The following is a 21,137-nucleotide window of genomic DNA, read 5'->3' as shown; positions in this document are numbered from 1 at the left end:
CGGGTCTGGGAGTCGAAGGGCACCGATGTTTAAACTCGCACTAGCGGAAATGAAAAATAAGTGTCTCACTTTGAAATAGGATCTCCTGCCAGGGTCAAAGGTCAACCTGTCCTCCACAAGCCCTCCCTTTTAAGGTCCTGTTGTCCAAATACCCCGAGGCAATCCGATCCGCATAATTACCCCAGCGCTTCAGCGGGGGGTGGTGGGGGGGGGGTAGGGGCACCTTCATGTCAGCCGGGCCGCTAGCTTAAACTGGGCGTCTGACCCAGCCTCCCGGGAACTGGGAGAGAATACTACACACTGTATGGGGCCAGGGTCATAGTCCAGAGAGAGAGAGAGAGAGAGAGAGAGAGAGAGAGAGAGAGAGAGAGAGAGAGAGAGAGAGAGAGAGGGAGGGAGAGAGAGAGAGAGAGGGAGGGAGAGAGAGAGAGGGAAAGAGAGAGAGAGAGAGAGAGAGAGAGAGAGAGGGAGGGAGAGAGAGAGAGAGGGAGGGAGAGAGAGTGAGAGAGAGGGAGAGAGAGAGAGAGAGAGAGAGAGAGAGAGAGAGGGAGGGAGAGAGAGTGAGAGAGAGAGAGAGAGAGAGACAGAGAGAGAGAGAGAGAGAGAGAGAGAGAGAGAGAGAGAGAGAGAGAGAGAGAGAGAGAGAGAGAGAGAGAGAGAGAGAGAGAGAGAGAGAGAGCAGAGGCTGGAAAATGTGAAGCAAAAAGAGATGCCATCTTTTGAACCTCGTGCTAGAATAACCTTAATAACCTTAATAACCTTACACAATGGGGACGTTTGGACAAACCATTTCTAACCTCCAGAATGTACGTAAACAAAATGTAAACAAAACACTGGAGGAGCTGGACTTGGCCGTTAAAGACAATCAAACCCGTTAGACTTCTTAATGAGTAGGAACTTAAAGAGAAAATTAACAAACTAAAATTAACAAAGACAGTATGAGGGTCTGATGGTGTTCAAACTCTAAGTTTCATGCGACTGTTCTAAAACTGTGTAACCTGGGTCTGAGTGAGGGTTTCCACCCTGAAATCTGGAACCAAGGACTAATAACACCAGTCTTTCAATCTGGAGATAAATCCGATCCTAACAGTTACAGAGTCATCTGTGTGAACAGTAATCTGGGGAAGTTCATGTGTAGCATTTCTGAACCTCTTTAAACACAATGTCTTGAGCAGAAGTCAAACTGTACTTCTTCCAAATTACCACACAACTGCCCATATTTACACCCTACAGACCCTAACTGATAAACTTGTCGTCCAGAATAAAAGATAAATATTTGCATGTTTTATAGACTTTAAAAAGGCATTTGAGTCCATCTGGCACCAAGGTTTATTTTACAAAATTATAGAAAGTGGTGTAGGGGTAAAACATATGATCTCATTACGAAAACGTACACGAGAAACAGGTGTTGAATAAAAACTGGCCATAAATGTACAGACTTCCTCTCAGGAACGTGGAGTGAGACAAGGCTGCAGTCTCAGCCCAATACTTTTAACATTGATATTAATGAACTGGAAAAATACATGAAGATTCTCCAGCTCCTGGTATCACTGCAGGACTCAGAGATTAAGAGCTCCTTGTTCTGTTGTCCCCCACCACACAGGGGCTACAGCAGAACATGGACCTGCTGGAGCAGTAGTGACAGACCTGGACCCTGGACCTGCTGGAGCAGTAGTGACAGACCTGGACCCTGGACCTGCTGGAGCAGTAGTGACAGACCTGGACCCTGGACCTGCTGGAGCAGTACTGACAGACCTGGACCCTGGACCTGCTGGAGCAGTAGTGACAGACCTGGACCCTGGACCTGCTGGAGCAGTAGTGACAGACCTGGACCCTGGACCTGCTGGAGCAGTAGTGACAGACCTGGACCCTGGACCGGCTGGAGCAGTACTGACAGACCTGGACCCTGGACCTGCTGGAGCAGTAGTGACAGTTTGGACCCTGGACCTGCTGGAGCAGTAGTGACAGTTTGGACCCTGGACCTGCTGGAGCAGTAGTGACAGACCTGGACCCTGGACCTGCTGGAGCAGTACTGACAGACCTGGACCCTGGCAGTGAACCTATAAAAGACCAATGTCATCATATTCCAGAAAGGATCCAGATCTCAGGGATCAAACATATTTACATTCAGTACCAACAATAGTGTACATTCAAACAATTAGTTAATTAGGGATCAGATAGAGTTCTTCTGGACCTTTGAACTTGGCAGTGATTGAACTGAGAGGAAAATCACGCCGGTCTTTCTACACCATAAAACAACACTAACACACTAACACTACCCACCATAAAACAACACTAACACACTAACACTACCCACCTAAAACAACACTAACACACTAACACTACCCGCCATAAAACAACACTAACACAGTAACACTACACGCCATAAAACAACACAGATCAGTAGAAATACTAAACAAAATGTGACTAAAATATTTGACTATTATTATTATTATTATTATTATTGGTAATAGGAGTATTGTTGTAGTTATATTGTTATTGTTGTTATTCTTACTGTTATTGTTTGCGGTTGTCATCTTTTGTTTAACATGTTAATTTCTTCATCAAAGCTTTGGCAATACAAATGTGAATATTTGTCATGCCAATAAAGCACCATTAAATTGAACTGAGTTTGAGTGAATGGGAGGGAGGGAGGGAGAGAGATGGAAAGAGAGAGCGAGAGAGGGAGCGAGAGAGGGAGGGAGGGAGGGAGGGAGGACTATAGGAAAATCCCCAAGCAGCACAGACAGCCGTCCTTTGTCTCTCCCCGAGCACACCACAGAGGGCTGTCCCCCACCCGAGTGCCAGACTCCCCCCCAGCGCAGGCTCTCTGGGGCCCCGGCCGCTGTCTGATCCGGACAAATACGGAGCTCACCTTTCTGCTTCATTACAACCAAGTAAATCCCTCGCATAATAGTCCCCTAATTACAGGCAGCTGCTAAAACAGAGGTGTGTGGGGCGCACAGTGAGCTGCGGATCTGGACGGGTTCCCTTCAGAACCAGTGCAAGCACTAGGGTTAAACACCCCTCAGGATGTGGGACCTACAGCTCAGCGCCATGTCCCCTTTTGCGCAAATTAATAATGAAAACCTTTTCTTACGTTAACAACATGGTGAAAGCAGGGAAGAATAACAGATTCTGGGATACATTACGCCGTCGGTTATGACCTACAGAGAATTACACTGCCAGGTGAGGTTCTGTGTTGGAAATGTCTTTTATTCCGGACATCACCCCATGTCTCAGAAACTGGTAGGCCAGGTGTGTGTGTAACCAAGCAGCAGTACCAGAACAGCTCTGCGGTTCTGTCCAGTTTTTCTTGGCTGTGTGCGTGTGTAACTGCAGTGCTGACCCACTCAGGTGGAGGAGACGGTGTCAAAGAAGTCAGTTTGCTTATTAGTGTGGAGTCGCTTCATGTTTTTAAAGTCTGTCCGGGCAGGTCACCGCGGAACTGAGGAAGCCGTCATGGCCGTATCGTGATGAGTGTTGGGTGTGTCGGAGGTGAGGTGTGTAGACCGCTTTTCATTAACCCTTCAGCTCAACTCCCCAAGAATGCAACCCCCACCACACACACACACAAACACACACAGACAAACATGCGCGTGCACACACACAAACACACACACACAGGCTCCGTGTGTGAGGACGGGACAGGAGAGCAGAGCCCCATGGGAAGCGCGCTGGGCTCATCATACCCTGCCAACCGTGGGCGTGCAGGTGACTGGCATGGCAAAACAGGTGATGAATCACAGGGAAAGAGGAAGGAAATGGGGAGCGAAGGAGGTGTGGCAGGCTGACACAGCACAGGACTTCATCCCTAACCCTTAACCCCTAACCCCTAACCCCTACCTCTCATCCACATGCTCACTCTCTCATCATCCTGACGGGCTGTCAGTAGGAGACAGATGTGCGTTAGGAAAGGATGTGGAGTGAAGATCCTGAAACGCAGACAGGTTCAGACTCTCCCGGTGGACCGACCACTCCCCTGTGACACATTCACGTGCACACACACTTGTGCATGAGATTTGTGAAAGTGCAGCACCCTGCCCCGTCACCACGGGTCAGCGGTGTACAGAAGCAGGGCTTTGGAGCCTCACTTCCTGGCAAAAGATCATAAGCCCCTCTGCAGACAGGAAGTCAGTTCATTACTGAAGCTCATTCATGCCATCTGCGTTTAGCTGAAGGTGGTCATACTGATTTGTCATTCTACACACATAGACACATACACACACACACACACACACACACACACACACACACACACACACACACATACACACGGGTGATGAATTTGGCCAGATAGCAATAAGCTTGTGCAGTAAAGGCACTGTAGAAATCTTGGGGGAAAACGATGACTCTTTCCTGTCCAAAGTGGGTGGACAGATCCTAACTCTACTCGTCATTAACCTCCACCGAGAGAGCTGAAGACACCTCACCACCAGACAGGGTGCCTGACTTATCTCTCTGGATATTAAAGCCAGAAGTAAATAAACCATTATTTCTGAAATCTTGAACACATTTGGGTAAGCTGTGCATAGCTCTGATGAGACATTCTTCCAATACACTTGCCAGGGAATCCAGAGTGGATCGAGAGAGCAGTTAGAAAACACAACGGCAACTCCCACAAAGCCCCGAATGACGGTAAACCCCGCCCATGTCTGAATGTCAGTAAACCCCACCCACGTCCGATCGACAGTAAACCCCGCCCATGTCTGAATGTCAGTTACACTGAATGTCCGTTAAACGGGTGAGTTCGCTGTAATTAATGTGAGCATGAGGAGGTGTTAATGTTAGTGTCAGAGGATTACTCTCAGTACTTATCTCAGTACTTATCTCAGTACTGAGAGTGAGAGTGAGAACATAAAAATTTTCAGTTGTGTAATAAAACCGATTTCATAAGGCAGTGAGATATGGGGCCCAATAATCAATCAAAAAGACACAAATCCCAAAGCAAAATTCCATCTTGAACTCAGGGTAGCCCATCCCTGGATTACAGAGATCACAAAAGATGACATATTCCACTCATATCCATCGCAAGCAGATCCTACAAGCTTCCATTACAGAGCACACATCTGCTGTCTAAACCCAGAAATAACCGCCAGAATATATAAGAATATAATTGCATAACACCACTGCTTACACTCCGTCAAAACAGAAATGACTGATTAAAGGCTCCAAACAGAATACATCAATAATTGGACCAATTGAATTTCTTCCATCTGTAAATTGGAATGTTAAAGATAAAAAAAAAACAAAAAACAGCCAATACAACTAGATTATCTCTGCTAAAAATAAACAACACAGAGCGAGAGAGATGGGGAAACGAGAGCGAGAGCGAGAGAGAGAGAGAGAGAGATTGAGTTAGTCATCTGGACTGTCCTCACCTCACCTCTAACCCTACTCTTTCATGAGGGCCTTTACTCCAGACCCATCTGTCCACACAACAGAGAACCACACACACCCAGTAAACACACACCCAACATGCCAGAGGGAAATGACTCTTCACACTGGGAAATAGTAACGCACAATCAGCAAACTTGCTTCAGGATAAAAATCTAACTAATTAAAAATTGTGGGCTGATGACTAAACTCCAACACTGATACTGTATAATAATGGTGTGAATTATGCACCTTTACCCAAGAGGTCATCCCTAGAGGTCAACCTGTATGCATCTGAACAGTTACATGTTTAGCCGTTTCTGTGTACTGGGTTTGCAGTTAAATCATTATCACAGTAGTTACATCTACATTGAGGGAACGTTGAAAGCAGCCTTTTTATACCTTGTGCCCCACGCCAGGGACTGACCAGACACAGCTGGTCCCTGGTCAGCTACGTGTGGCTGTGATATTTACTCTAGCAAATGAGCCATAAAAAGACACAGATGTGGAATCCAGTTTGTATTTGAGGGTGGAGAACTGAAATCAACCAATCAGATACACAGGGAGAATGGCCCACACTGTGGAACAACCAATCAGACACATGGAGAACAGTCAACACTATGGAACAACCAATCAGAGACACAGCCAGAACTGTGCAAGCAGCTGGAGTGTGATGGTGGGTGATTGGAGTGTGACGATGTGAGCAGGGGTGTGTCTGTGACGAAGTGAGCAGGGGTATGGGTGTGTGTTACGGAGTGAGCAGGGGTGTGTCTGTGATGGTGTGAGCTGGCGTGTGTGTGTGTGATGGTGTGAGCAGGAGTCCGTGTGTGGGACAGTGTGAGCAGGGGTGTGTGTGTGAGACTGTGTCTCCCTCCCCTCACCTCGGTAAAGCTTGGCTCCCTCGCTCACGGTGCTCAGGAAACCGCTGGGCCTCATCGTCCAGCCGTCCTCCTGAAACACACACAGGTGACACCTACTCATCATGCACTACCCCACGTCCAGGACAGCGATGTCTCTGACCCCCTCGTGCAGCACTGTCTCAGACTCCCAGATGGCAGGAAGTGAGACATGTATCTCAGGATTATGTCACGGTGAGTTATGTATGTCCTGTTGATGAGGGGTGTGTGTGGAGGTAGCGTAGATCCAAGCGGGTGTGTGGGGTGACCCACGGTTCTGCACCTCTGTGACACTGGGCTAAACCCAGTGACCCTGCGTAACGGGGCCCGTCCGCTGCACTGGTGCGAACGACACCGCTCAGAGTGTGATTTATAAAGCTCTGTGTTTTCCTTCCCCTCGGTCAGGGGTCGCACATTAAAACCTAATTACAGCCCCCCACACACTTGCACAAACGTTTGCTCCAGGTGTATCGTGAGGACGCTGGCGAGTGGTGGAACCACGGCGGCAGGACGAAGGTGAGCCCACACGCTACGGTTTACAGCGCTTCTCTGTTTAAACACATTTCTCCATTAGCGGTTAACGGCCCCCAAAGAGACAGGAATCCTTCCAAAAATATGGAAAAGTCTTAAATGCTCAGTAATGCCTCCCTGGTGATATATGGTGGCTCACGGGCCATGAGCCGGGGCTTTTCTTCTGGATCTAACACCCTTTATCAAAGCAGGACGCAGCCAGGCATGTGGGGACATGCAACCCTAGCAGGCAGCTGGTCAGAGTAAACATTGGCCCAGTGCATTCTGGGCGCATGCCAGCGTGAGCTCCATACTGGTTTTATTAGCCACAGTAGCTCACACCTCATTACTCCAGCACTGGAGCCCTGCTACATCTTCTGTGTATATTACCCACAGTTCATTTCAGCGGGAGCTGGAGCTCTTAAGAAGGGGGAGAGAGAACTTGTGGAAGTTGGAGAAATAAAGACGAGAGATTGGTAACCTCGAGAGCGCTGATGAAAACTCTCAATAATGGGCTCAGAAAAACCACTTGGGAGAGTCAGACGTGACCTTCCAAATCACTTGGCGCTTGGTATCAATGACGGTTCCGGCTGAGGAATTACAGGTGCACATATTAAACAAAGAGCTTATTCTAGGAGACCAGACCGCAGCCAGTCTCGGTGAGCGGGGCATTCACGTAGCTTGCCCGGTCTGGATTGACTGCAGTGGCGACGCCTCATCTTACAGGATGAACGTTCGTGGATAGGCCAAGGGTTTCGGAGCGTTTAAATGTCTTTAGATTGCACGATAGGTCAAAGGGTATTTTCAGTGACAAAACACAGATCTAGATCTAGATCAGGGCTTGCAGCTTAATGCAAACTTTATATGTGCTGATGAGGCACAGATACACACTCTGCTTTCCATAACGCACGTTTGGGTGTATAAAAGCAGACCAATGACATCACAGCTCAGTCCTAGCCAATAAAAAAGCGTCTGTGTTGAATAATGAAAACAATACTACCACACGCACATGCTTCCCTGAGAAAACGTAGGCAGAAGTGTGTGACTATCAGATGTCTAACACACACTCTTCTGTCAGGCCTTGGACTCTGTAACACAGACCCAGTGTGACACCTGATAGAACAAGAGTCCTGGTTTCTGATTTACTTTAAATATAAATCTGCAAATACTTAAATTAATAAAAATAAAATCTTAAAACTCTTAGAGGGCATTCATAGTGTCTCTCTGCTAGGGCCTAAACTATTAATAATGTGAAAACACTAACAGTTCATATTGACAACATCTTACCATACCATAATCTTAATCTGTAATAATCTGTAATAATATGAAGATAAAAAGACCGAAAAATGGGACCATCGCAGCTAATGGCACCAAGAAGGTATCGGGGAAGACCAGTTTCCCCCTTCCTAGGAAGGTTTAGGGAGAATTTTCCTGGTGGAAGGTCCGTTGTAGAAGGTCAGTGTCAGGGTGCGACTCTTCCTCCCTGAATGCTGTAAATTGACTTATTCATGTTATCGGAGCAAACTAAATATCTTGCTCTCCACTGTGCAGCGCACACGCTCATAAACAGGAAATGTTTAGGCTGGTATGGAATGTGCGGTATTTACGGAGGATGGCCTGAGGATGACAAGGGCGGCATGTTATCAAGAGCGCAGCGGGACAGGGGAGGGAACGCCTCCCTGGAATCGCAGATATTTCCTGAGAGAGTGCAGAGGAGCCTGATAAAACAACTGCAGCCTCACCGCGCCTCCTCCGAGCACGCCCAGTTCACAGGCTACGGCACTAACGCGCACATTCTTCCAGTTGTGCATGCGAACGTTCTTTGAGATGTTTTTGGACAGCTATAAAAGTACCATACAAAACAACGACAGACCCACCACAGCTCAGTTGGCTCTGTAGAAGAATTCAGCGGAGGTCAGAGTCGTCATTTTTAGGAACTCTATACTTAGAGGTCTACGTCTGAAGTTCCGCTGGGAAGGTCACTGTTGGGAACCGTGGTCATGACCTGATAATCTCCCATAAACGTCCCCCACAAAGGACTCTCACTTCACTTTACTGCACCTCAGCCTTTGAGGAGGAGGAACGACAGATGAGGGGGCAACAGTTCCCCTCAGTTCAGGTCACTCAAGTCACCAAGGTAACTGGGAGACTAAACGAGACCGTGTGAGACAAAAGAGAACAAAACAATTACTCTTCCAATGAGCGTGTGAATGCCCGTTTAAACTGATGAGATTTGGCCATGCACGGGATTGGCCCTGGGGAGATCTGTCCGTGCACGGCATTGGCTGTGGTCAGATTTGTCCACGCGCCGGATTGGCTGTGGTCAGATCTGTCCGCACACCAGATTGGCTGTGGCCAGACATGTCCACGCGCTGGATTGGCTGTGGTCAGGACCACAAAGGACGCTTGCTCATTCATGCATTTCACCGAGCCCGTGGTTGCACCTCCACAGATGAAGGGCCCTATTGTTGTTTTGTTGTGGATGCTTTCAGACAGCCGGTCTCTCTGATCGTCTCACCTCGGTGCTGACCTCCCCCCTTTTCTTCTCTTTCTTCTTCTCTTTCCGGTCTTTCCCAGCACGTTTGTCTGGCTTCCCCTTGGATTTCTTCTTCTTCTTCTCCTCTTTTTCTTCCTGCTTTGCAGCCAGCTCTGCGGCAACCTGTAGAACGGGCAACGTCCCCAAGTAAGCCCAGTAAGCCCACAGTCCCCATACAGACAAGAACTGGTTCACAGTCCCCATACAGATATGAACTGGTTCACAGTCCCCATACAGACATGAACTGGTTCACAGTCCCCATACAGACAAGAACTGGTTCACAGTCCCCATACAGACATGAACTGGTTCACAGTCCCCATTTCACAGTCCCCATACAGACATCAACTGGTTCACAGTCCCCATACAGACATCAACTGGTTCACAGTCCCCATTTCACAGTCCCCATACAGACATGAACTGGTTCACAGTCCCCATACAGACATGAACTGGTTCACAATCCCCATATAGACATGAACTGGTTCACAGTCCCCATACATACATGAACTGGTTCACAGTCTCCATACAGACATGAACTGGTTCACAGTCTCCATACAGACAAGAACTGGTTCACAGTCCCCATACAGACATGAACTGGTTCACAGTCCCCATACAGATATGAACTGGTTCGTGCTGGAGCTGAGAAGTGTGTGATTCAGGAGCAGTAACACCCTATGGCAATTTACATCATGTTATATATCCATTACTTTATATACACACATATAGAACTGGGTTCATATGAGCTAGAGAGATACAAGATATAGTCACTGTAAGCGATGTATGTTTATGAGCGTGTGTGCGAGTGTGTGTGCGCGTGTGTGTGTGTGTGTGTGTGTGTGTGTGTGTGTGTGTGTGTGTGTGTGTATGTATGTGTGTTTTTGTGTGCATGCGTGTATGTGTGTTTGTGTGTGTGTGTGTGTATGTGTTGACCTGTTCTGGTGTCTTCTCTGCAAATATGGAAGCTGATCCCCCATCTTCAACACTTGGGAAATCAGGGAATGAGCCAGTAGCATCTCTGCAATACAGCATAAAGAGAGAGGGTTACGACACAGAGAGAGTTACAGCACAGAGAGAGTTACAGCACAGAGAGGGTTACAGCACAGAGAGGGTTACGGCACAGAGAGAGTTACGGCACAGAGAGTTACAGCACAGAGAGGGTTACGGCACAGAGAGGGTTACAGCACAGAGAGGGTTACGGCACAGAGGGTTATAGCACAGAGAGAGTTACAGCACAGAGAGAGTTACAGCACAGAGGGTTATAGCACTGAGAGGGTTACGACACAGAGAGAGTTACAGCACAGAGAGAGTTACAGCACAGAGAGGGTTACAGCACAGAGAGGGTTACGGCACAGAGAGGGTTACAGCACAGAGAGGGTTACGGCACAGAGAGGGTTACAGCACAGAGAGGGTTATGGCACAGAGAGGGTTATAGCACAGAGGTTTATAGCACAGAGAGAGTTACAGCACAGAGAGAGGTACAGCACAGAGGGTTATAGCACAGAGAAGGTTACAGCACAGAGAAGGTTACAGCACAGAGAGAGTTACAGCACAGAGAGGGTTACAGCACAGAGAAGGTTACAGCACAGAGAGAGTTACAGCACAGAGAGGGTTACGGCACAGAGAGGGTTACAGCACTGAGGGATTTTAATGTGCTTGGACATGAGTCATGTTCATGTTGAACATCCCAATCAAACAGCCACGTACCAACACAGCACATGAGCACTTTTTCTTCCTGGTTTCTGTCAAGCTCACAAAAGCCAACAGAAAAAAAAAACTTTCCAAGCTCGATCTCCTCAAGTCGGCCACTTAACTCTCACGCAACCAAGTTAATTACTTTTCCATGTTTGTGAAGGACGGTTGTAACTAGCCTCACATCATGTAAAACATAAATCTCATTTTAAGTAGTGTAATTAACCCAAAGATTCCCCAGAATGATTAAAGGCAGGTTTCATCTAGATTCAGATCAATAAAATAATATAATCAATAATAACATAACAGCTCAAGGGAACAAAGGAAAATCGTTCATATTTGAACTATGAACCCTGCACATGAGGGGGCTACATTACCCAGTTCCAGCCCCCCTCTCAGGGGATACTGGGCAGGTTTAGTGTAACGGGGTTAAAAATGTCACTCTCAACTCTCACTTCTGCCAGTGTTAATCAGTAACAGGCCGGCTGGCCCTCTCAGCTTTTGCACAGAAGACCTGACCGTCACTCGAATCTCCCTGCTGCATCTGCGGGAGGTTTTTTTCAACAAAACGTAAAGATATCGCAGACATATTTATCTTGCGCCGCTCACGCTGACATCAGGTTTTCCGAGCAGCAAAGAAACAAAGCGGCTGCAGCGCGCGTCAGAGGTCTGTGGTTGAAGCCACATTTCTGATTACCATCAGGGCTTGAACTCTATAATCTTGTCTAACAACTGGGTGGCCAATTGTACGATTACCAACACTGCCTGCAAAGTATTAAAATGGCTGGAACTGATTTGGCTCACCCAGTATATATGGAAATACTCTTTTATTAAACATGGAAACACTTTTCTCTGTTCTTATTTCTGTTTAACCATGGTTCAGACATGTTCATTGTGTGATTTCATATTCATTGTGCTAGAGAACAGAGAAAAAACTACAAACTGTGTCCCTTTAAGCAGTTTTAAGTAGTTTTTAGAAGTTTTATGGCGTTTAATGTGCCACCACTCTGCAAAAAAACAGTTAAAGGCCCCAAGAACTACGCTTGTGGAAACACCAGATGTGCAGAGCACGCTGCATGGAGATGGTGTTTGAAGAAGCGATCATTAAGAGCAGTAAATACAAGCAAGAAACTCGCTAACGTGTCATGTTTCTGAAGCTGTTTTGAACTCAAAGGTTCACTCTTCTGAGGTATGACATTTCCGAGCAACCTTCAGAGAAAAAAAACAAACACTTTACAGCAAGTGTGGTGAAGTGTCCATGTACAGCTCCACAGGGAGCAATGACGTGAACATTCCCAGTCAGCTCCGATCCGCGTGCAGGCCCGCGGATCGGACCTCCGGCACGTTGAGAGGAGTTCTGAGTAGGTGAGACACGCACGCGCTAAGCTGCTTCCCCGTCCGTGTTTACCACAGACCCGTCTGAGTGATCCCCCATCTGTCCGAGCGCCTCGAACTCTGCCAACACTCCACGCCCTGCAGGTCCTGACCCCGCATCACATACATCGCCAAGGCGTGCGCTGCGAACGCGCGAGGCCGCCGCGGACAGGGCCCGCGGAAGGAGGCGCTCCCTGCGACCTTCCCCGTGGGGTCCGGCCGGGATGACTTATGACCCTCGTCTGCACGCTAATGGAGGGTAACATCCAGTGGGCAGTCGTAAATCAGCCAGGAATGCACTAATCAGCCTGGCCTCTCTCTGAACCGCTCGCGCGGGCTGACCTAGCACGGGCACTAATGTCAGGAGGCGAACGAGACCACCGTCTCTACTGCTTACATTCCAGCCCCGTAGCGCAAGAGACAGAGACAAAACACGGGAATGCACATCACAATTAGAGCGAGATAAGGTGAAGGGCTGGGGAGAGGGCGAGCGCAGAGCCCTCGTCAGTGAAGAGCACCAATGCGCGAGAGCACGCGAGCGGCTTAGCGAGAGCAAGTTTGGCAGACAGCGGGGTACTGGGCATGCCCTCAGAGGCACGAGCTGAAGCACGAGCGCTTAGTGACGTGTCTGGGAAACAGTGACTAAAAGTAGCGCATACCGGAGTTTGGTGCTTGTTGATTATTATTCATGGAAAACGTTAAAAAAGCAAGTGGCTAGCAGGCATCTCTGCAGGCATCTCTGCAGAAACGAAGGTTTACCGGCACTCGAGGAACCACTGGCGTATCTGGTCCTGCAGTGTTGCTTTGATGTCAGGCCCGTCTACCGAGCGAACGGACTCCTTAAGATTGACCAGAGCCTGCTGGTACTCGGCCTCGTGCTGCTCCTGGACCTGCCGCCTGGAGCGCTCCGCCTGCCAGGCCCGCTTCTCGGCAGGGCTGGACACCGGAGGTCGAGGCGCTACCTGGGAACGACGGCAAATTAGATACACTGTCAGGCCGATTTCCCAGATCAAAGTGAAAACAACAAAAATAGAAAGACAACTGTGTCACTATATCAGAAAAGGAAACATTTTCCAGCACACAGTATGCTGGCAGCATGTCCTGGTACTCACCATGCCCAGAAATATCATTTCATCCAGACGTTCCTTACTGGTCTTCTTCCTCTGTCGATAACCCCGCCACACCTACCACAGAACACAGTCACAATGCATGGAGACGTGTGGACTCTTCTCCCTAGGTCTATAGCTTCTGAGAGTGAGACAGCTCAGCACTGAGAGTGAGACAGCATGATGACATCAGAACTTCTGCAGCGAGAAATAATTGATTACATCTGTCCCAAGCCACGGAGGGAACTCGTATCTGCTGCCACCTCACCAGCGTTCACATTTGCGCTGAAAATAATGTGCGTTGTCTTTGCAATTTATTTGTGGAGAACTACGTTTTCCGTGGATACGAAATGTGAGAAGGAGAGCAGTCATTCTGTGCCAACCTCAGCAGGAAGTAATGGCAAGGTCAGCTTTTAGCTTTTGGCTCAGAGACACAGAAGAGGAATTCAATTCATCTTGATTTTTCTGCCTCCATGGTCAAGCAAGAGCGATGCCAACCTAAAGAAAACTGGAAGCGGGTGAAAACTGGGCTTCTTAAGCCCAGAAAATCGATTTGATTTTCATAGCAAAATAACTGCCGGTATAACCAATGGGCCTCAAACAGGTCGTAACTGTGAAAAAAATCGAGCCATGTGTTTGTGCAGGACCTGTTAGGTTCCGCTCCTCCATTTCAGTCGTCGCCGTGACTGTTTCTCACACGACGGCCCGAACGCTTTGATCTGTTCCATCATATCTCTGATCTCTGCAGCTACGCGACCGTCTGCACCCAGCAACCACACGCTCCTCCAGAAAGACGCCAAGCTACCGTGTCTCAGATTACACGATTAGAATGTCTAAAATCCAGGAGACACTTTCTTTCTCTCCCAATCTCATCGCCATGGCGTTAATCCGCTCCACTGTAAACAAAGGCCTGTACGCACGCGATACTCCCAGGTGTCCTGGCCTTGTATCTGCTCTGTGGGCATGGGATCAGATGACGTTTGTGGCTCCTGCTCAGGGGACTATAGTATAGAGTGAAGACAGTACAGATGACCGTCACATGAGGTCACGTGAGGTCATGATCGGGCTGTTGTTCTGGTCCGTTCCCCAGAGTGCCTCTACCCCGAGCCTGAAACGGAACGAGATCTTTGTCTACCTCATTTCACACCTTCATGAATATTGTTATTATTTTAGAGTGCACAGGGGCCATAACCAAATTCACATCATTTCCTCAGGAAGAGACCAATCAGCTCGACTGGCCATATCAAATGTCCTTTCCACACGGAAAATGCCTTTCCACACGGATACGTTTACATTAGTGCATTTGCGAGGGCTCGTCACCATAAGCATAGGTACAGCATTTGTGGAATGAAGGTGACTCAAATGCACATTGACTTCCCTTTCAAAATAACATGATTCTGTTTCCTGGCTGTACGACATGCTGGTTGTCCCTCCCTGTAGCTCAGTTTAAGTCTGACCTTTTCCAGACACAAATACGAGAACGCCTGGTGGTGTGTGGCTCTCATTGGCTGTGTGAAGATGAGGTGGGGCTGACCTTCTGTATGAGCGTGGCTGCCAGCTGTGGGTGGGGCATGCAGGGACCACACCCCTCGTGGCTCCGCCTCCTGCGCTCCTGCTCTGTGATCTGCTTCATGAAGTGCGCCCTAAGTCGGCCCTGTCGGGCGCGCTCGCTCACCTGGAGCACACGCACGGCCCTCTCCATGGACATGGTCTGGACTGGCACCTGCGAGACCCAACAGGCAGCGTCACAGCGGAAGGTCACAGCACCATCAGACATTCTACAGCACAGTCAGAGATTCTACAGCATCCTCAGAGATACTACAGCACCCTCAGAAATACTACAGCACCCTCAGAGATTCTACAGCACCGTCAAAGGTTCTACAGCACCGTCAGACATTCTACTGCACCATCAGAAATTCTACAGCACTGTCAGAGATTCTACAGTTTTGTTTTGGCTATCACTTCTGTAGGATGTGTTCTTTATGCTGATTTTTTAAAAATAATATAATAATATTCTGATGAAATTGCACTTGCTATAGAGATAAGGCTTCAGCGCAATATAAAGAACTCTGGCTGTAAAAGTGTAAGCTTTGCCTGGTGCTGTGGGATGTTTACTACGCACGGGTTCTGGGTGCAGCTGTTCCCTCTTGGCCAGAATATGAGCCAACATCTTCTCCCTCTGTTTCAGCACTTTCATCCTCTCTCTCACGAAATACCGGGGGATGGGCACCTCAAGGTCCTCCTGAGAAAAGCACAAAAGATTTTGTCCAGACCAAAGCTCCAAACAGAAGTGATGGGAATCTGCAGAGAATTACCGCTGGAGTTCATGTGACCCCAATTAGCTTTCTACGAAACTCAAAGGAGTTTACAGGATCCACACTTGCTAAGTGGAAGATGGTAGAAGATGGTTGTATTATAGAGGAGTAGTGTTCTCCTCACAGAACAAGTGGAGATTAAAATGTATTTTCAAAAGGAAATTCCACAAGGAATTATACTGTAATCTAAAACGAATCTTAAACTAGGTTAAATTGGGCGGAAAAGTTCTAATTTAACATGTCTAGCTCTCCATACTCTGAAGTCATTAGTATTTCAAACTGATCCACTAGAAGGTTCTGACCGGTGTCTTCACACTACCATTTCTCTGTTTTTGATTAAATGTGCCGTGAAACCAGTGACATCTCTGAATTGTTTGGACTTCAGAGGTTTTTGAGGGGACATTATTCATGAAGGAGGTGAGTCTCAGTTTTTAAATGAACAAACTGTTCAATCTACATGCAAATGAACTCAAAGAGCAATTGTACAAAAGGAACTAAAATGTTTATTACGTCCCAGACTCATGTCCCAGAAACATGTCCCAGACTCATGTCCCAGACATATGTCCCAAACACATGTCCCAGACACATGTCCCAGACACATGTCCCAGACTAATGTCCCAGACACATGTCCCAGACTCATGTCCCAGACACATGTCCCAGACTAATGTCCCAGACACATGTCCCAGACTCATGTCCCAGACACATGTCCCAGACTGCTCTGATTTTAGTCACACTCACAGGCGTCATCTTCAGGTCTTGCAGCATGTCGTCAAAGTAGTGAAACTCTGATGCCTCCAGGTCTACCATATCATTCTTCAGCTCCAGCAGCCTTCCCATCACTCCCTCCAGGACGTGTCGGACCGTGCGCCTCTTCTGAGGATGAACGAGCTGGTCATAGACGGCCTCCAGAGCCCTGAAGATCTGGAGGTAGCGTAGGTAGAAGCTGGCCAGGGTTTGGAAGACCTGCAGGTGGTCTTTCTGAGGAGGAGGCTGCACTGTAGGGGCCTCATCTTCCAGCAGCTCGTCCAGGGCTCCTTGGGCCTCCGCCCACATCCTGCCATAGGAGCTGAGCAGAGCAGAACAATGATGCATACTACCCAGTAATAACGTACACCATCACTGCACTATCACTGCACTATCAATGTGTTACAACTGCACTACCACTGTGCTATCACTGCGTTAGCCCTGCACTACCACTGCACTATCACTGTGCTATCACTGCGTTACCACTGCACTATCACCACACTATCACTGCATTACCACTGTGCTATCACTGCATTACCACTGCACTATCACTGCGCTATTGCAAGGCTATCACTGTGTTGTTGAGAGGGTGTAAAAGTTGTGTGCTGATTGTAATGTGTCCTTGGGTTCTGGGTCAAGCACTATATAAATGTAGCTTCATTCATTCATATAAGTATTTTATTCATTTATTCATAAATATTTTAGCTATACTTCACCTACAGGTTTTGGAGGATCTTATACATGGTCAGATATGCAGACCTTCAACAGTATGTCCAACACGTGGACAGGAACAGGGGCTGTATTATAGAAATAACCAATTTCATTACAGTTGCTGAATTAGAAGTGTGAGAAGATGTCCTTGGACTTTGAGACTTAGTCTTCAGTCCAGCACAGCATAGTGAGCAACAGAGGAGGAGTCAAGTTTAGTGCCGCCTTGTTAATGGCCTTAACAATGCCGGTCCGAAATATCTGTCGTGAGGCAATTTAGCGCTCAGATACAGTTTAAATGCATTCAGGATACACTCCTGGTGATTTCCTGGTGAACAGAGCACAGAGCACTAGGTGTACATGCATTTTAGAATGTGTAGGCAATGAAGGGAAAGCCTGAGTAAACCAATTCTCTTTCACTTCAGTTAAGAGAGCACACACGGCCCTGTCTGACTTCACCCTCCCGTTACCACTCCCACGTGTGGAAGATCCTTTTGTGTGGGAGAACCTTTTTCTCTGAGTGCAGAGCAAGAGAGAAACTTCCTTCTTTTCATATTCTGATGGGCAGTACAATCCCCATGTGGATAAAACCACTGTTAAGAGCCCCTGGCTGTCGGGTTGAACCCACTCAAAGGAGAGGAGTGCAGCGTAGGAGGGGCTGTGGGGGTGGGATTGGGAGAACAGTTCTAAACATGCACTTACAGCAGTTCAGGGAGCTTTCAGGAATAGTCCGGAATCATCAGACAACACCGGCCATTTGGCACAACAGGCTACTGCAGTGACAATGTTGGGGGTTTAACCTAATGCCCTAAATGGCCCCCCTTAGTTCACCTGAAGGTGTTCACCACTAGTTCACCATTAGTGAAGAACACCAAGCATTGGTTCTTCTTCAGTCATTCTGTTGTCATAGCGACTGCACTACAGCGTGGTCTTCCTCTCTCCATGGCACGAGGTGTTTGCTCCCCAGATTTGTTCTTGCAGCGCGCACTTTGGTCTTTGCATGTATTTTGTCTTTCATTTTGGTTAATTTATGTTCTTACTCTGAGGACGTGAGTTAAGATCATGTTCTATACTCTGTATGGCGTGTTGTGTGTCGTTTCTATTTCATTTCACATTCCAACTATGTTTACAGTGTGCCTATCAGTTGTTATAACACGAAAACATCTCTCTATATATTATAAATTATGAGCCTACCTGTGTGACATGGTCGAAAATACTCCCCTCGCGATGACTTCAAGCGATTCTCACTACGTTTCAGTATCAGTGCGTGCCAATAGCAGAGCCAGCACGCGGACTCTTATCCTTTCTTTGATCGTGACCCACTGGGAACGTGCCTACTTTAGGGAAGTCTGGGTGAGTTAATTCAGTCTCCATCTCCCATAAAAAAGGCTGCCCAGGCTGCTCGCGGTCTGTCCTCGCGCTGTACCCGCGCCAGCGCCCCTGGTAGTTTGCTAGACGCCCGGGACCGTTGCCATAGAGACGAGATCAAAGCCTCGTCATTGTAATTGGCGAAGCCCCCGCGCTCAGCAGGATACTCACTTAGCTAGGATGCAGAATACTAAGATCAACATTTGAAAGTGGAATACAATAGGCATTAGAATTATTCTAGGTGGCGCCGTAATCAGAGAGCTTATCTCTAAAGTCATTTTAGGTTCGTCTTATCGCAAAAAAAGAAAGACAAAAAGCAAAATGGTGTCAATCGACGTTTGCAACACAAAGCAATATGTTGTCTGCTGCACTGTAATAACTTGACATGTGCTTTGCAGCCCTCGTGCTCACTACGGATATCACGCTCACTACCACGTTCCCCTTGGTACGATGGGGTAGGTGTCCAGTGCAGCACTGTGTCGTGTGACATCGATTTACCAGTGGACGCATCGCTAATCCCAGTCAGACATCTTCACGGTGGTCTGCGCGCACAGTGGTTTTATTATATGAGCGATTCATGATCCGTCACGCGTGCAGAGAACTGCGCTCAGGCAGTGAACTAATTTAATATTGCTGGCACGATATTAGTTCAGAAGGATGTTAAAAGTAATATAGGCTACAGGATTTATGGACTAAATTGATTTTGTTGTACTCCGTAGCACATCTTGCTCTGCAGTCACCTGGATTACTTTAAACTGTAGACGACCCGTGACAAACTTCTCCCCGTCGTCACTGACGTCAGGAATGCAGACCAGACCAGGGCCTCGCGAAGGCCTTAATAACACGGACAGTTATTAACTTATGAAATCTTTCACCGGGACAAGTTTGAATGTTTTCCTACAGGACTCCTAAAAGATTGCACTTTTATCCTCGTGCTCGCCTTAGCTCTACCCCAACAGTTAACGGTGATTACGGATTAATGTCGTTTTGTACCCATTTAATATCGATTGGTCTGATGATGCGTTTAATAATCTGTGGGAACTGCTACGATGGTGTTTCCCTGTTGCAGGTCCAGTTCTCGCATTTCCTCTGTCCAGCTGCAGGTTGGATCCAATACACAGGAAATATGTTGGTATTGTTTGGTCAGGTGTCGCTAATGCTTTCTGGTTGTTTATGTACTCGGAGCACTCCGAACCCCCTTCCTCCGCATGTATTCCGCCCAGGAACTATACTGAACAAATACAATTCGGAATGAATGCTGCATGCATTTGCACAGCTGACCTGACTACTGAATGAAGACTGCATGCATGTGCACAGCTGACCTGACTACTAAATGAAGACTGCATGCATGTGCACAGCTGACCTGACTACTGAATGAAGACTGCATGCATGTGCACAGCTGTCCTGACTACTGAATGAAGAGAATGTTTAGATTAAACACCATATTGTATAGTGTACACCATATAGATTGCTTCGAAGGAGTCACCGTAAGAACTATATTATATAAAAACGTAAAACTCATTTAAAAACAGAAAATCATATAATTATTTTTTGGATGTTTAAGGCAATGCTTATAAAAACCAGATAACAAATTTAAAACAGTTTTGTTGTCTTGATTTGTGTTATTATTAATATATTATTCATATTTAGAATTGATCCCTGCCTTTTTGACCAAGTCTTCCTTCAGAGGGAAATCAGTCACTGAGTAAAAGATCATTGTTCATTATTAATATTTCCCCTCTCCTCTCATATCCTCTTGGATTTATATCAAATCTATTCAATCATCTTGACAATGTCCCCGACCAAGATCGTGCTGACGTCGGTGTCTTGTGTATAATTCCAGACCCTGCTCTCCCATGACCACACAATGGACCGTGGCCCGGAGCCAGCCTGGGGCCAGCTGAGGACACCAACAGGTGAAGCCCCCTATATTAAGCCTCCTGCCTGTAAGTCTGTAAAGCAATGCCAAGGCAATAAAAAGCAAAAGAAACACGGAACAGGAAAAACAACAAAACCATCACCTGCTACTACCAATAACACACACGCCTTCGAAGCATCTGGAGGAAATATTTTGGGGGTTTGCTGCTGATGTTGGGAATTAAGAGGCATTTGTAATTAATTAATTAAGATATCTAATCCAGATAGAGATCTGTTTCTATTCTGATGTAAAATGTGGGCAGGGATCATATTAACATAAACACAATGGCATTATTTGTATCAGATTAAAAAAAGGTGGCAACGTAGGTCCTTTAAATTAAGGGCTGTGAATCTAATGTCATAACTTAAGGCATAAGAATTATGCCTTCACATAAAATGTTTTGTACAGCTTTAAACTAAAAGAGCAAAGCATTAAACTAAAAGAGCAAAGCGCTGTTCCACGTCCCCAGTACAAACACGCCGTCTAGGCAGAAGTCCGCCACGGTTTGCCTATAAGGCTGGTTGTTGTTGTTGTTGTTGTATTATTATTATTTTTTTTGCGAGTGTACATCCGAGGGGTGGCACTTCCACCTCTCACTGT

At 47.2% G+C, this 21,137-nt stretch overlaps 1 protein-coding gene across 1 annotated transcript in view; it reads right to left on the bottom strand.

Moving 5' to 3' along the window:
• Nucleotides 1-18,699, bottom strand: part of iqca1 (IQ motif containing with AAA domain 1) — a 33,350-nt gene extending 14,651 nt beyond the window's left edge. The window contains exons 1-9 of the mRNA XM_027004700.2: nt 18,446-18,699; nt 16,538-16,865; nt 15,607-15,726; nt 15,019-15,207; nt 13,491-13,562; nt 13,138-13,340; nt 10,246-10,330; nt 9,301-9,441; nt 6,258-6,327 (exon numbers count right to left, since the gene is read on the bottom strand). Coding sequence (XP_026860501.2) covers nt 6,258-6,327; nt 9,301-9,441; nt 10,246-10,330; nt 13,138-13,340; nt 13,491-13,562; nt 15,019-15,207; nt 15,607-15,726; nt 16,538-16,865; nt 18,446-18,456 — 1,219 coding nt within the window. The 5' untranslated portion in view covers nt 18,457-18,699. The remainder of the gene's footprint in view (nt 1-6,257; nt 6,328-9,300; nt 9,442-10,245; nt 10,331-13,137; nt 13,341-13,490; nt 13,563-15,018; nt 15,208-15,606; nt 15,727-16,537; nt 16,866-18,445) is intronic.
• Between the last annotated feature and the right edge of the window lie 2,438 nt (nt 18,700-21,137).

This window comes from Electrophorus electricus, chromosome 1 (assembly GCF_013358815.1).
Source record: "Electrophorus electricus isolate fEleEle1 chromosome 1, fEleEle1.pri, whole genome shotgun sequence".
Classification (NCBI taxonomy): Eukaryota; Metazoa; Chordata; class Actinopteri; order Gymnotiformes; family Gymnotidae; genus Electrophorus; species Electrophorus electricus.
This window is presented reverse-complemented; position numbering and strand designations above follow the sequence as displayed.